At 34.3% G+C, this 15,252-nt stretch overlaps 1 protein-coding gene across 1 annotated transcript in view; it reads left to right on the plus strand.

Annotated features, from left to right (window-relative positions):
• The window catches only part of ulk4 (unc-51 like kinase 4), a 177,957-nt gene that overhangs the window by 24,475 nt on the left and 138,230 nt on the right, over positions 1-15,252 (plus strand). The window contains exon 11 of the mRNA XM_073847841.1: positions 10,238-10,345. Coding sequence (XP_073703942.1) covers positions 10,238-10,345 — 108 coding nt within the window. The remainder of the gene's footprint in view (positions 1-10,237; positions 10,346-15,252) is intronic.

A 15,252-nucleotide genomic window follows, 5' to 3' on the forward strand; every position in this document is an offset into this window, starting at 1 on the left:
TTCAGAAAAATCCTTCAGGTCCCACAAATTCTTTGGTTTTTCACCATTTTTGTGTATTTGAACCCTTTCCAACAATGACTGTATGCTTTTGTGATCCATCTTTTCACACTGAGGACAACTCATATGCAACTATTACAGAAGGTTCAAACACTCACTGAAACTCCAGGAGGAAAAACTTTTTAAATTTGAAGGTCATGGTAAATTTAAGTAATTTTGTCTTCTGGGAAACACACAAGTATATTCTGTAACCTCTGAAGGGCAGTACTAAATGAAAAAAAGGAAAAAAAAAAAGAAAAAAAGAAGATATTTAGGCAAAATAAATAAAATGTACACATCTCCATTCTGTTCAAAAGTTTTCACCCCTCGGCTCTTAACGCATTGTTTTTCTGGAGCATCAGTGAGCATTTGAACCTTCTACTAACCTTACTACTAACTGTCCAGGATAAACAAGGGACTCATGAACAACTATCACTGAACAAAACAACACAGCTGTGAATCATTCAGGTGGGAGCACAGTATTAAGAAGTAAGTAATTTTTAAAAAGTCAACTATTATTTTCTCTTGTGGCCTATATGTAAACATCTTTTATGTGCAAAAAATATCTTATTCAGGTCAGTACTAAATAAAGGATAACATGCATTTTGTATGATCCCTCTTATTTTTGGTAAAATAATAAACATTTTGCAGATTCTGAAAGGGGGATGTAAACTTCTGACCTCCACTGTAATTATGTCCTGAATAGCTAGGTAATAAGTGAAAGAATTGTACCATATCCTGTTTGTCTAATGTTTGTTCATTAGTCTTTGCTAAAAGAAGCTGCCAGGAACCATCCTGGATGCCTTTTGTTTAGTGAGCAGATATAATATTTCAACTCAAATCAATATTTTGTGTCCAATTCTTTACTTATGCAGGGAGTAGCCATGTAATAAGCATGATAATGTACTTTTTTAGCCAGAAAAAAAAAAAAAAAAAAAAAACCCTGATCACTGCTTCAAGGCAATACCTCTTTTAGAGTTTATTCTGCAATAACAACTGGCTGAATGTACACTACCGGTCAAAAGTTTGGGGTTAGTAAGAGTTGTAATGTTTTTAAAGAAAGTCTCTTATGGTCATCAGTGCTGCATTTATTTAATAAAAAAATATATAGAAAACAGAAAACTGTAATATTGTGAAATGTTATTACAATATAAAATAATGGTTTCTATTGTAATATACTTTAAAATTTAATTTATTCCTGTGATGCAAAGCTGAATTTTCATCAGCCATTACTTCAGTCTTAAGTGTCACATGATCCTTAAGAAATCATTCTAATATACTGATTTATTATTAGAATGATCTGTATTGGATCTATATTGGATTATATATTGCAACAGTTGCCCTGCAAAGTACTTATTTAGAAATTGTGATATTTTTTTCAGGATTCTTTGATGAATAAAAAGCTCAAAAGAACAGCATTTATTCAAAATATAAATATTTTCTAACAATGTAAGTATTTGCTATCACTTTTTATCAATTTCACACACCCTTGGTGAATAAAAGTATTAATTTCTTTCAAAAAAAAAAAAAGAAGAAAAAGAAAAATTTACTGACCCCAAACTTTTGACCGTTAGTGTACATTATCCCTTACGTAAGAGATTGTGCACACAAAGAAACAATCAGTAGCAAAAACTTGAATTCAAACAAAATAGCTTTTTTAAAAACAAAAAAACAAACAAAAAAAAAACACATTTTTCAGCGACAGGTGATAATTTCAGTTTTTTTAAATAATCTCTTTTTTGGATTCATTCAAATCAATGTAATATTACCACTTTATTTTACTCCAGGATTTTTCTGTACTGCAAACTTACAGTAAACAACAGGTAGGAATTGCATAAACCCACATTTGCACACTTCAGTGGATATTGGTTCAGATTAACTTTGGTAGTTTCTTCATTGGGCACATTTAACTGATGTCAAGCTTCTCACTAGATAAAGCAGACTCTAGACAAGGAGATTTTAGTATGTTACTAGTCAATTGTTGATCAGTCAGTCTTCATGAACTTATTGTATCAAGTTTACATAATATAAAAGTAATTCTAGAAGTCATAAAGTTTTATCCAACAGAGATTAAATATAGATTAATATAAATAGACATTTCATTTTGTGTCTTCCTGGACACTCAGTTTTGGTTGTAATATAATAAACTATATTTGGTTGTAATATAATATAATATAATATAATAAATCAACAAATGATTAAATAACAAAAAGTTAGCAGCAGCGACTATTTTTTACTAAGTGTAAATAGTAATACAGGCTATTTAATATTGCATAAATTACATTTGACTGAAATACTTGTATTGAAACATTTTGCATTCCACCTATGATAAAACTGTGGTTGATATAAGTTTTATGAAGGATGACCACAGTGGTAAGAGGGTGACTGTAAAATATGTAGTTTAGGTATGGAAATGACACATTTTTAGTTTTCATACCACCCCGTCCTCTTTTTTGAAAACTAAAATATGGTCATCCTAAGTAAGTGCAAATAGCAATATATGCTATTTGCACTAAGTGCAATTAGCCATAGATTCTATGTACAAAATTATGTTAAATGTGTTAAATGTTAAAATAGCATGATTTACTGATATTTATACTACTTATTGCAAATATTGACAACTATCTGCACCTCAGTGTTGTTGTACATTATAAAACAGTATGCAATAATAACGTATTGAGTGCAAATTATAACTTTAATTCAGATTATTAAATGGATGGCAACTTATTGTTACAATATAAAGACCTCATTACAGCTGTCCTAACCCTGCCTGATACTGTACTTTATTTTCATCTTTTTGATTATTTCTTAATTTTTTTTTTTTATTGAAAATTAATGCCTTTTTTTTAAAGGGATAGTTCACCCAAAAATGAGAATTTGATGTTTATCTGCTTACCCCAAGGGTATCCAAGATGTAGGTGACTTTGTTTCTTCAGTAGAACACAAACAAAGGTTTTTTAACTCAAACTGTTGCAGTCTGTTAGTCATTTAATGGCAGTGGATGGGCACCAAACCTTTGCAAGAAAAAAAAAAAAAAAAAAAAAACATGCACAGACAAATCCAAATTACACCCCGCGGCTCGTGACGATACATTGATGTCCTAAGACATGAAATGATCGTTTTTTTGTGAGAAACTGAACAGTATTTATATAATTTTTTAATAATAAAAAGGTGGATTCGAACTCTGGTCGGTTGCGTCAGAAAGACTTTGGCATGCACTTTACCATCTACACCACTAGAGCTGTTGTTTGACAGTTGTCTTTTGTAGTATTGACTAGCCCAGTCAGTTAGTGTAAATAGACACTGCGTGAAAAGTTTCTTAACCAAGGGTCCGGGGCCTACTATAGGGGGCTTCAAAATGACATTAAATAAGTAAATAAATAAAATAGGTGAAAAAATAAAAGACAAAAAAAAAAAAAAAAACATTTTGACATAATTGACATAATAATATCTAAAGTGCAGTAGACAGAATGAACCAATATAATTTTTTTATTATGGCCATTCAAAACCTGAAGGCCAGCCATGTCGCTAAAATCCTTCACCAATGGAATCATTCTGGTTTGCACAGGACTTAATGTAAACACAGGTACTGTATACGAGCCGTGTCTTAAGTGATGTAAACAGCTGAGACAAAAATTGGATCTGGCCAAAAGATTAAAGATATAATGAAGCTAAAAACTCAGTGGCTACTCATTATACAAGTGATTTTCTGTGCAACTGGTCAACTGCAATTGCAAATTGTGGCAAAAACCTCGGTAGTGTATTCCAGGCCTAATTGTACATTATTTGAGACATTTATTGTAAATTAAAAGTCACAGTATGGATTTTGAGCTGTAATGAGTGTTGTTTGCGTGAGCTAGAAGGTTTGTAATAAGAGGAACCTCTTAGGTAAGTTTCACCCATAGGCAGTATCCATCATCTAAAAGAAACTTGGGCTAATTCGTCGTCATGGCAACGATAAAAGCCTCTATAAATAGAAATGTCGCACAGGGGCTTGATGCAGGAGGAAGGAAATTACAGAATTACAGGTAGAGCAGAAAAGTCTCCCCGCAGAAAAGTTTTCTGTGCTTGTGCTCTTTCTCTTTCTACAACCTCCCCCAAAAACACTTGGTCCTTCTCCCTCTGACGTTTGGTTAGCTTTCTAATCCTCCCTGAACCCCTCTGTGTCTGTGTTCGCCATGAATACTTGAGCACTAGTCTAATGAAGTGGTAAATTAATCATTGTCCTTGGCACCGGCAATCCCCCGTGCCCCTAGCCTAAATTCACAGTTACTCTCAGAAGAGCCTGACAGTGTTTCCCCTGACCAATCCCATTACACACTGCTAAGAATTACAGCAGAACCATCAGAAGGAGGTACCACAGGGATAAGTTGGTTTCATTTTTTTTTTACTTCTTTATTTATTTGATGGTAAACCATTTTCTGGAAAGTCATTTTAAAGTTACTTCTGCCATATATATTTCATAGAGAAATGTATTAAAAATCCAGATTCTGTCAGTGCATAAAGGCATCGCCATCTGCAGCGCCTTGTGCTGGAGGGAGTGAATATTTCAGAGTTGAATTTTAAGTGGCACACAAGAGTATCGGTGTGATTGGAAACTAGTGAGAGAGTATCAAGGGCACTCTGTTTCTCCCTCGCTTTGCCCTCTGGACGTCTAAGACACAGTTTGACAGCGTTTGTCTGACTGACTCAGGGAATAATATTGATTCTCTGAGCTTCAGTTGATCAGATCTGCATCTCGCAATACATCCTCTGTGGTAACTCCCCAGTTCTTGTGTCCTTTGTCTTGTGCCATCAATATCGTTGTTAGGATTATGAATTCAAAATATTGTTTTTAGTGTGACACTATTTTCATCCAAAGGGTACGGAGTCAAAAATGAGTTAAGTTGGAATATGTCCAGGCATACTCTTGATGTGAGTTGAAGTGATTTACATTTTACGGTTTTTCACTTTTTAATTTGTCGAGGAGAGAAAATAGGCTGGCTGGTAAAATTCTCCACTCATTTAATTATTCCGACATTATATTTACATTATTAGAGAGGTTTCAGAAACTCATTGAGGTTGGAATTGCATGAACACACATTTGCACACTTCACTGGATATTGATTCAGATTAACTTTGGTGGTTTCTTCATATGGCCACTTTTTACTGACGTCGAGCTTCTCACTAGATAAACTAGACACTAGACAAAGATGTATTAGTAGTCAACAGCTGATCTGACAATCTTTATGAATTTACTGTATCGAGTTTACATAATATAATAGGTATTATAGAAGTCATGACATTTTGTAAATCAGAGGTAAAATATAGTTTTATATAAATTGACTTTTTATTTTGTGTCGTCCTGGACACTTAGTTTTGGTTTTAATATAATGAACAATATTTGGTTGTGGTAATAAACTATATAATAATATATTAAACCATTAAATGATTAAATAACACAAAAATGTTCCTTAACCAGGGGGTCTGGGGCCTACTTTGATCAAAATGACAATCAATCAATCGATCAATAAAAAAGACAAAACAAGTAAAAATGAAGATAGTTATATTTTAGTTTTTTTTTTTTTTTTTTTTTTTTTTTTCCCAAAGGGAACCAGAATTCTCTTGGAAAACATGGATGTATGAGGAAGCCTAATTTTAAAACGTTTATTAAATTATCATGTAAATCTAATAACATCTAACATGCATACAGTCAAACCAAAAATTACTCAGACAGCAGATATAATATTTTATATAGTTTTTACTAGTGGGTGCAGGACACTATAGTTCATTATTGTAAGTGAGGATAGCAAAATAAAGTAAACTATGATGCATTATACCAAAAATTTCTCCATAGAACGGACTACCATTAAACGAACACTCCACTTTTTTTTGGAAATATGCTAATTCTCCAACTCCCACTAAGTTGATTTTTACCATTTTGAAATCCATTCAGCCGTTCTCCTGTTCTGGCGATATCACTTTTAGCATAGCTTAGCATAGATCATTGAATCCTATTAGACCAATAGCATCGCGTTCAAAAATGACCAACAAGTTTCAGTATTTGTCCTATTTAATACTTGAATCTTCTGCAGTTATATCGTGTACTAAGACCGGCGGAAAATGTAAAGATGCGATTTTCTAGGCCGATAAGGTTAGAAACTACACTCCCATTCTGGCGTAATAGTCAAGGAAGTTTGCTGCCATAACATGGCCGAAGCAGGCGCAGTAATATCATGCAGCACATCGCAGCACAACGTGACCAACTGCATGCACAGGGAGCATTCCTCGTTGGAAGTTACCTAGCTGGGAACTAATTTAAGGCTTTGTGATATTACTGCGCCTGGTGCGTCCAATATTACGGCAGCAAACTTCCTTGAATATTACACTGGAGTGGGAGTGTAGTTCCTAATCTTATCGGCCTAGAAAATCGCATCTTTACATTTTCCGCCGGTCTTACAATTTAAGACCAAAGTTATTCAGGCACTTTGACCTGACCATGTTTTGCTTAAAGGTTGTATCAGCGATTTCTAGCCTGAAACATAAAGTGTCAGATTCAGCTGACCTTTCATCACGATCCGCTCGCTGCCTGCCCCATAAATTGTCTGTGAAAAAAACGCGTCTCTCTGGTCAGCCTAGGGTCCGAGATATGCCAAAAAAAAACAAACAATCGGCACTACCAACCTTTCCACAGATAAACAAACAGTGTTCCAACCAATCAGCGTCAGGGGTTTGGTGTCGTGGACTTTCGCTCCGCCTCCCTCACATCCCTGCACCAGTAAGAAAGTCCACAACACCAAACCCCTGACGCTGATTGGTTGGAACACTGTTTGTTTATCTGTGGAATAGTTGATAGCGCCGATTGTTTTTTTGGCATATCTTGGACCCTAGGCTGACCAGAGAGACGCGTTTTTTTCACAGACAATTTATGGGGCAGGCAGCGAGCGGATCGTGAAGAAAGGTCAGCTGAAATTGACACTTTATGTTTTAGGCTAGAAATCGCTGATACAACCTTTAAGTGTTTTTTTTTCTTTAATTTTTATTTTATTTTTTTATTGTGAAATATTATTACAATGTAAAATATATATTTTTCTATTTTAATATACATTAAAATAAAAAGAACATTTATTTAAAATGGTAATCTGTTCTAACAATATACCTTTTAAAACTTTTATTGATGGAAAAGATTATTTTGAATAAATTCTGTTCTTTTTAACTTTTTATTCATCAAAGAATTCTGAAAGAAGTATCACAAAAATAAATAAATAAATAAATAAATAAATAAAAATAAAAATTGGAAGCACAACTGTTTCAAACATAGTTAATTATAATATCAAATTACAGTATATTAGAATGATTTCTGAAGGATTACGTGTCACTGAAGACTGGAGTATTGGCTGAAAAAAATTCAGCTTTACATCACAGGAATAAATTAAAAATTACACAATATTAAAATAGAAACCATTATTGTATATTGTAGTAACCTTTCAAAATATTACTGTTTTTTTTTTTTTTTCTGTATTTTTGATCAAATAAATGCAGTCTTGATGAGCAAAAGAGACTTCTTTAAAAAACAAACAAAAAAACATTACAAGTCTTGCTGATCCTAAACTTTTGAAATGGAAAAAATCAAGGGGCCTTCAAAAAAAAAAAAAAAAAAAGAATACAGCTCTGCGCACTCTGGACATTCTTTCAATCAACTTGTGTTTAAAAAGTTTGGAGGAACACTTGTGCACAGTTTTCTGAGAAAAAATCATTATAGACTTATATTTGTCTCCAAAACTCATTCCAAGCATTTAAACATAAGCCTGTAGGTCAGAAGTTGTTTAAAATCAAAATAAATATGTATTCATTCAGGTGTTTCTAGAATTGACTAGCAGGTAACGTACATTAATTTGAATGCTCTCAATAAAGTTTGTTTACCAGCACAGTTCTTTTGAGCTAGTTTTTTTGCACAGTCAATCTACATTAATCTTTAAAAAATCCTCATCAAGGGCACATTCAAGCAAAAGTGACAGTAAAGACTTCTACATTGTTGCAATGTAAAAAAAAAAAAAAAAAAAAAAAAATCTTTTCTTTTTAACTTTCTGTTCATAAATAAATAAATATATCGAGCAGAACAAGTTTTCAACATAATACATTTTTAATGAGCACCAATTCAGCATGTTAAAATGATTTCTCCTCCCAAAAAATAATTAGAATAATTTGACTGGAGGAATGGCTGCTTAAAATTTAACATCACAGGGATAAATTACATTTTACATGTATTAAAATAGAAATGTTGTTTTAAACTGTAATATTTTGTAATGATATATATTCTGAGTCTGATATCTTATTTCTGAATATCACAGACCGAGTTTCATTTTACTCCTGAAAATATAAAACCTCCTAATGAGATGTATTAATTATTATGCAAGGCACGACAAAGTGACATTAGTGACATCAAACAGAGGCGTTTTACAATAAAGTTGATCAGAGCTAATGGACTGCAGATATATACACAGAGACAGCTGTTCCTTAAACATAACACCCTATTAAAGTGCAAATCATGACTAGAACAAGGAGATTAAACATAAAACTGAAAGAGAGAGAGAGTTTTGGATTAGCTTTGTTTGTATTAAAGATAGGATTGCTTTCTGGTGGCACAGTGCAGCATTAATTATGTGTAATACATATCTTTTGATAATGTGCCAACTAGACCTCAGGTAGGATCTGACTCAGTCTTGAGTTATTGGATTCTTAGCTTAAAACCCGTACTTGATTTCAGGCCAGAAGATTGCTCCACGGTCTTCTCCAACATACCACCTCTGTGCAGCCTAAACCTAAGCCTATACCTTCCAATACCCAGCTTGACACACATGCTATGTGTGTGTCGACGATAATGATGTTTTCCAAAGCAGGATAGCAAGTGTATGTGTGTTTACGTGCATGTGGATAATAGCAGCATCCTCTAGAAGGGAATTTGTGTCTCTGTGTGTGTGTTTGTTGATGATAATGATACGTTCTAGAGCAGGAATTACTTTGCATGCGTGGCTGAATAAAGCAGCTTAGGCTTGTTTGTTTCTTCCTGTGTAACAGGAATCATCACTGCACATCTCTTGCTGCCAAGACTCATCAAACACAGCCACCAACATCTGTTCCCTGCAAAGTCATCACTTATGAGACTTTAACCGTCACAGGGCCAAAAGTGCTACATAGGGAATTTGCATAGCACCCTACTAAGCGAACAACTGCAGAGAGAGAAGCATATGTATTTACTCATCTGAGCACTCGGAGAGAGAGAAGATAATAAAATGCTAATGCTTAAGGCTAGAGATTGTGGATGAGACCTGTTTTTAAATACGCAGACCAAAAACAGCAGGGAAGCAGACCAAATAAATTGATCCTGAGTCATCCTAAACTCATGCTCTATTGAAAAATGGTATTTTTTTTGAATATTAAAGAGATAGTTCATCCAAAAATGAAAACCAATCCCTTTAGACCTTTGTTAATCTTTGAAACGTAAAAAAGAAGGTATGTTTGAAAAAATCTGAATGCTTTCTAGACATTTTGTTGAATACAGTTGTTATTTTTGTTTCCTTTGTGCACAAAATGAATCCGAGAAATCCAAGAAAATGCTTGGATTTCTTAAAACAAAAATTATCTTAATTTGTGTTCCGAAGATGAACGAAGGTCTTACAGGTTTGGAATGACATAAGGGTGAGTAATTAAAGAGAGAATTTAGATTTTGGGGCGAACTATCCCTTTAAAAAAAGTCTTGTTAGGAAATATAGATGCAGGAAACAAAACTCACCCCTTGTCATATTAAAAACTGAAATCTTTCAAATGTTTTTCTTTAATCGTTGGAATACAAATGAAGATGGTTTTTAATGTTCTCATCATTTCTGCCGTCCATTGAAAGTCCATACAACCAAAACATTCAACCTTTCAAAAGTTCATAAAGCTTTGTAATAATCCATTTGAAATTAAATCAGGCGATTTAATTAAGCCTTCTGAAGAGATGCAATGCCTGCTTTGTATGACTTACAGGTTTTATTGACACAGAAACGTTGATCAACGCACATACATAGAGCATATCTAATATTATAAATGCCAGCTCGAATGTGCTTAGTGAAAGTGAATGTTTTGGGTGACCTATACATTTAATTAATTTATAATGCTTATAAATAAAACTGTTTATTAGCTACAAATATCAAATTTGTGTGTTTTGGTTTGTTTCCAGGCAGTGGCCATGTTTACAGAACTGATCCGAGAGAACTTCAGGAGCAGCAAATTGAAGCAATGCTTGATTCCACCTTTGGGGGAGCTGCTATATCTCATTGCTACACAGGTATAACTGTGTGTGTGTGTGTGTGTGTGTGTGTGTGTGTGTGTGTGTGTGTGTGTGTGTACCTGGTATTCATCACATTATGGGGACCAAATGTCCCCACAAGGATAGGAATACCAGTAAATTTTGACCTTGTGGGGACATTTCTCAGGTCCCCATGAGGAAACAGGCTTATAAATCATGCACAATGAGTTTTTTTGAGGAAGTAAAAGTGTGCACAATCTCCTGTGAGGGCTAGGTTTAGGTGTAGGGTAGGTGTAGGGCGATAGAAAGTACAGTTTGTACAGTATAAAAACCATTACGCCTATGGAATGTCCCCATAAAACATGTAAACCCAACATGTGTGTGTGTGTGTGTGTGTGTGTGTGTGTGTGTGTGTGTGTGTGTGTGTGTGTGTGTGAAAAAGAACAGCATTTATTCAAAATAAAAATCTTTTCTAACAATATATACACTACCGTTCAAAAGTTTGGGGCTAGTGTTAAGTTATTTATTTATTTATTTAGATTGAAAAACAGCTTGGATGTGTTAAAGTGATACAAAGTGACAATAAAGACGTTTGAATATTGTTAGGAATGATTTCTGCTTTGAATAAATGCTGCTGTTCTTTTTTTTTATTTTATTTATTTATTTATTTTTTTATAAAAGTATCACAGATTCCAAAAAATATTAAGCAGGACAGTTGTTTCCAACACTAATAATAAATTAGCAAAGAAAGATTTCTAAAGGATCATGTGACACTGCAGCCTGGATAATTGGCTGTAGTAATGGCTGATTGAAATTCAGGTTTGCGTCACAGGAATAAATTATATTTTAAAGTGAAATTAAATGGAAAACAGTTAATTTAAATTGTAATAATATTTCTTGTATAATGGAGTAAATTTTTAGTATTGTGTGATGTAATGGCACCTTTTTTTTAATTGGATAAGCCTTGGAATTGCTAACATAAATTAGCAAGTATTAAAATTCTAATGACATCTAACAAAATCAAATTGCTTACATTTCTGATTGTCAAACTGTAACTCTGCCTCTCTTGCAGAGTTATGCTCCGCTGACATTAGTTCCATTCTAACAAAATATGAACTTTCTATAAAATGCTTGGTGCAATGATAATGACATCAGTATTTAAGGCAATTGTAAAAAAAAATAAATAAACAAATAAAAAAAGTAAAAATACTAATAGTAGAGTAAGAGTAGACATCACAGTTCCATAAAGAACTCTTAACATCTGAAGAACCTTTCTGTTTCAAAAAAGGTTCTTTGTGGCAAAAGAAGGGTCGTCAGATTATAAAATTGTAAGAAAGAGATGGTTCTTTGTGGCACCAAAAATGGTTCTTCTATGGCATCGCTTAAAGAACCTTTTAAAGCACCTTTATTTTTAAGAGTGTAACAAGTGGAGGGAAAAAAGGTTAAAATTCATGGAATAAGATGCATTGTTGTGCCTTCAGAAAAAAATGCATTGTTGTGCCTTCGGATGTTGAAGCTAAACGCAGATGTTTAAACTAACAGACTATGGATGAAACCTGCTATGATTACACTACTTTTAAAGCATAAATTTGATTTGAACAATAGGTCTACGTAATATTCACACATGCAGTTCATAGGGGACATATTGTATTAACCCTACAGTTACAGCATTAAAAAAAAAAAAATACTAGTTAAACCTATAACATTTTGCATAACATACCTATTTTATCTCACAATTCTAACTTTTTTTCTCGCAAATGCAAGTTTATATCATTTAGTTCATACTTTATAACTCAATTTAACTCAACAATAATGAGTTTGTCAATTCTGAGGAAAAAAGCCAGAAGTGTGCCCCCCCCCCCCCCCCCCAAAAAAAAAGAAAACTAAACAAAACTCTAAAATTGGTCTGTTGTTATATATACATACAGTCACGTGAAACAGTTAGGACACCCTATTAAATTCCATGGTTTTCCATATCCCAAAAATATCTAGGTCTTAAAATAGGGAAAATAATACCTCAGATGAACAACAACGCATGACATATCACAGTGTCATTATTTATCTAACAAAATTAAAGCCAAAATGGAAAAGCCATGTGTGGAAAAAAATAAATAAATAAATAGGACACCCTTACTGTTAACATTGGAACATTGGTATGTAGCAGTCTCTTTAGCACTGATAATCAAATGCCTTTGATTAACTGATCATCAGCAAGTGTGAGCATCTCTATAAAAGCACAAGTTTTGGCAGTTTGCTGGTCTGGAGCCTTCAGGTCTGTGTTAACACAATGCCAAAAAGAAAATACATCAGCAATGATCTTGGAGAAGCAATTGTTGGTGACATCAATCTGGAAAGAGTGATACAGCCATTTCCAAACAATTTGAAGTTTATGGTTCTACATTTAGAAAGAAACATACACCAGTCCTCCCAGGAGTGGGCATCCCAACAAATTCACCCCAAGATCAGACTGTCTAACACTCAGAGAAATTACAGAAAACCCAAGAACTTCACCGCAGACTCCACAGGCCTCAGTTAACATGTTAAATTATAAAGTTCATGACAGTACAATTAGAAAAATATGGGACAAATATGGCATTTTAAGGCCTTGTCAGAAAAAAAAAAAAAACATGCTAGTAAGGTTTAGGTTTGCAAAGTTGCATCTTATCAAACCATAAGACTTCTAGAACAATGTCCTTTGAACAGACAAGATCAAAGTGGAGATTTTTGTCCAAAATGCCCAGTGCCAAGTTTGGTAAAAACCTAAAGAGCATATCAGCACAGACACCTCATACTAAAAGTCAAATATGCTGGTGGAGGGCTGATGAATTTGGGCTTGTTTTGTAGCCACAGGACCTGGGCACCTCACAGTCATTTAATCGACTATGGACTCCACTGTATACCAAAGTATTCTAGAGTCAAATGTGAGGACATGAGTCTGACAGCTAAAGTTTGGACAAAATTGGGTCATGCAACAGGACTATGATCCTAAGTACACCAGCCTTGTGAAGAAGAGTGGGCCAAAATTCTTCCAGAATGGTGTGAGAGACTTCTAAACGTACAGGCAATTGAATCAAAGGGTGTTCTAATTTTCTAACACATGGCTTTTCCATTTTAAGTGAATTTCCAAATTGTAAGATTATTATGTCCTGATACAGAAAACCATGGAATTTAATAGGGGACAGAAAAATTCCTCTAACTAAAGAATCACCTACAGTATAACTCGCATATCATATCAATATTCACAAGAGTCCAATTAGTGACTGATTTAAATTGGGGAGGGGAAAAAATGAAGTAGACTGTCTATTATATTGACGTAATTATTGATCAGCGTACAACTTCTACTTTGGCTTCTTGGGACTAGCCACCGGATTGCGCTCTCAAGAACAGATCAGTATGTTCAATGGCCTGAAATTTCATACAGCTCAATTTGCTTCTCATAAATGTCTTACAGGCAATATTTGTCCTCTGAGTATTCCATGACATTTAAAAAGCTCCCTTATGAGGAGAGATTCACACAACCTCTCAGACCTCATTAACCTCAACATGAGGACCGCCTCATAACCGATTCAGTCTGGTGCGTCATGTCTAACCTTTGACAGAATTTTAGTACCATAAAGATCACTGCTGAAAACTGTACACTTTTTATTTGCATTTACCCACATTACCTCTACCGTCTGTCACGGTAACACTGCATTTGCCAGCTATAACACAGTGCTTTGGTGAAAATCAGTGTCGGGGGATTTTCAACATCGCACATGTACAGCAGCCTGTGAATGAGGTCTAAAGGTATAATGAAGCACAGCCTCTGGAGTCCATAAATGGCTCATCATAGCACCATTTTACCTCATTACAACCAGTGTGATGAGATGGCCTGTTTTTTCCAGGGCACATTTTTTTAGACCTTTTTCACCCAAATTCGTCCTGTGTTGTAGACGCGTGGTCACCCTAATCTGATCGCTGTATCGATTGCTGTAAGGGACCCGAGGTTAGCTGATAACATGCTTTGTTGGGCTTATATAAGTGTGTATCTCCTGTTCGGTTGTGTTTTTCAGGGTCATGCAGTACAACAGCACACACAGCTTTTATTGATCACATTAGCTCTGAGCGCAGGGGGAGGGGGAGGGACACTGTGGCCTTGATTGGCTTTATCTAATGACTTTTCTCTGCTTCTCAGTTCTAGTGTAATGCGAGCAATAGGTGTGTTGACGCTATGAATGTCAATAGCGGTCCTGGTGGGAAAACTATGGCTGTGCTTTCTGCGACATAATGAATGGGAGTGATACGAGATAAGCCACGAAAGCACACACTCTCCAACGTTCATTTCTCTTCAACCTGTCATTCAGTAAAACACATCTATAATATATTTGTTCTATAACATTGTTCACTTTTAGTTTCCAGTATTCCGTTTCAAACATGTTCGAGTCATTCCATGAAATTAGTGCCTAGAATTAATATAACAACAAATACATTTGTGATTTAAAAACGTAACAATATACTATGTATTCTTTCATCAATATTACCTCTAATTAAAGGTAGTTAAATATTTAAAATAATTGAAATAGCATGTATGCTGATAAAGGTAAGGATTTTGGCCTGCCCCTCATTATGTTTTTTCTTTTTCAGCAGGACTTTTAATTTGTGTGACACACTTTTAGCATAGCTTAGTGTAGATCATTGAATCCATGAAATGAATGGAATGACCCGTTTCTAGTGTTCATAGACAGAAATAATATAGTCAAAAATTGCCAATAAATTAGCTACAATAAAAAAAAAATGTGCTATCTGCAAATAAGTGAGATAGCAACAGCACTTACTGTGAGCCAACTGGTTCTAAGGATGATGTCCAAACAATTCATCAACAAATTAGAGGGTAACACTTTACAATAAGGTTCATTACTTAACATTAGTTAACTGTATTGGTTACCATGAACTAAGAATGAACAATA

This window comes from Garra rufa, chromosome 9 (genome assembly GCF_049309525.1).
Source record: "Garra rufa chromosome 9, GarRuf1.0, whole genome shotgun sequence".
NCBI classification, from domain to species: Eukaryota; Metazoa; Chordata; class Actinopteri; order Cypriniformes; family Cyprinidae; genus Garra; species Garra rufa.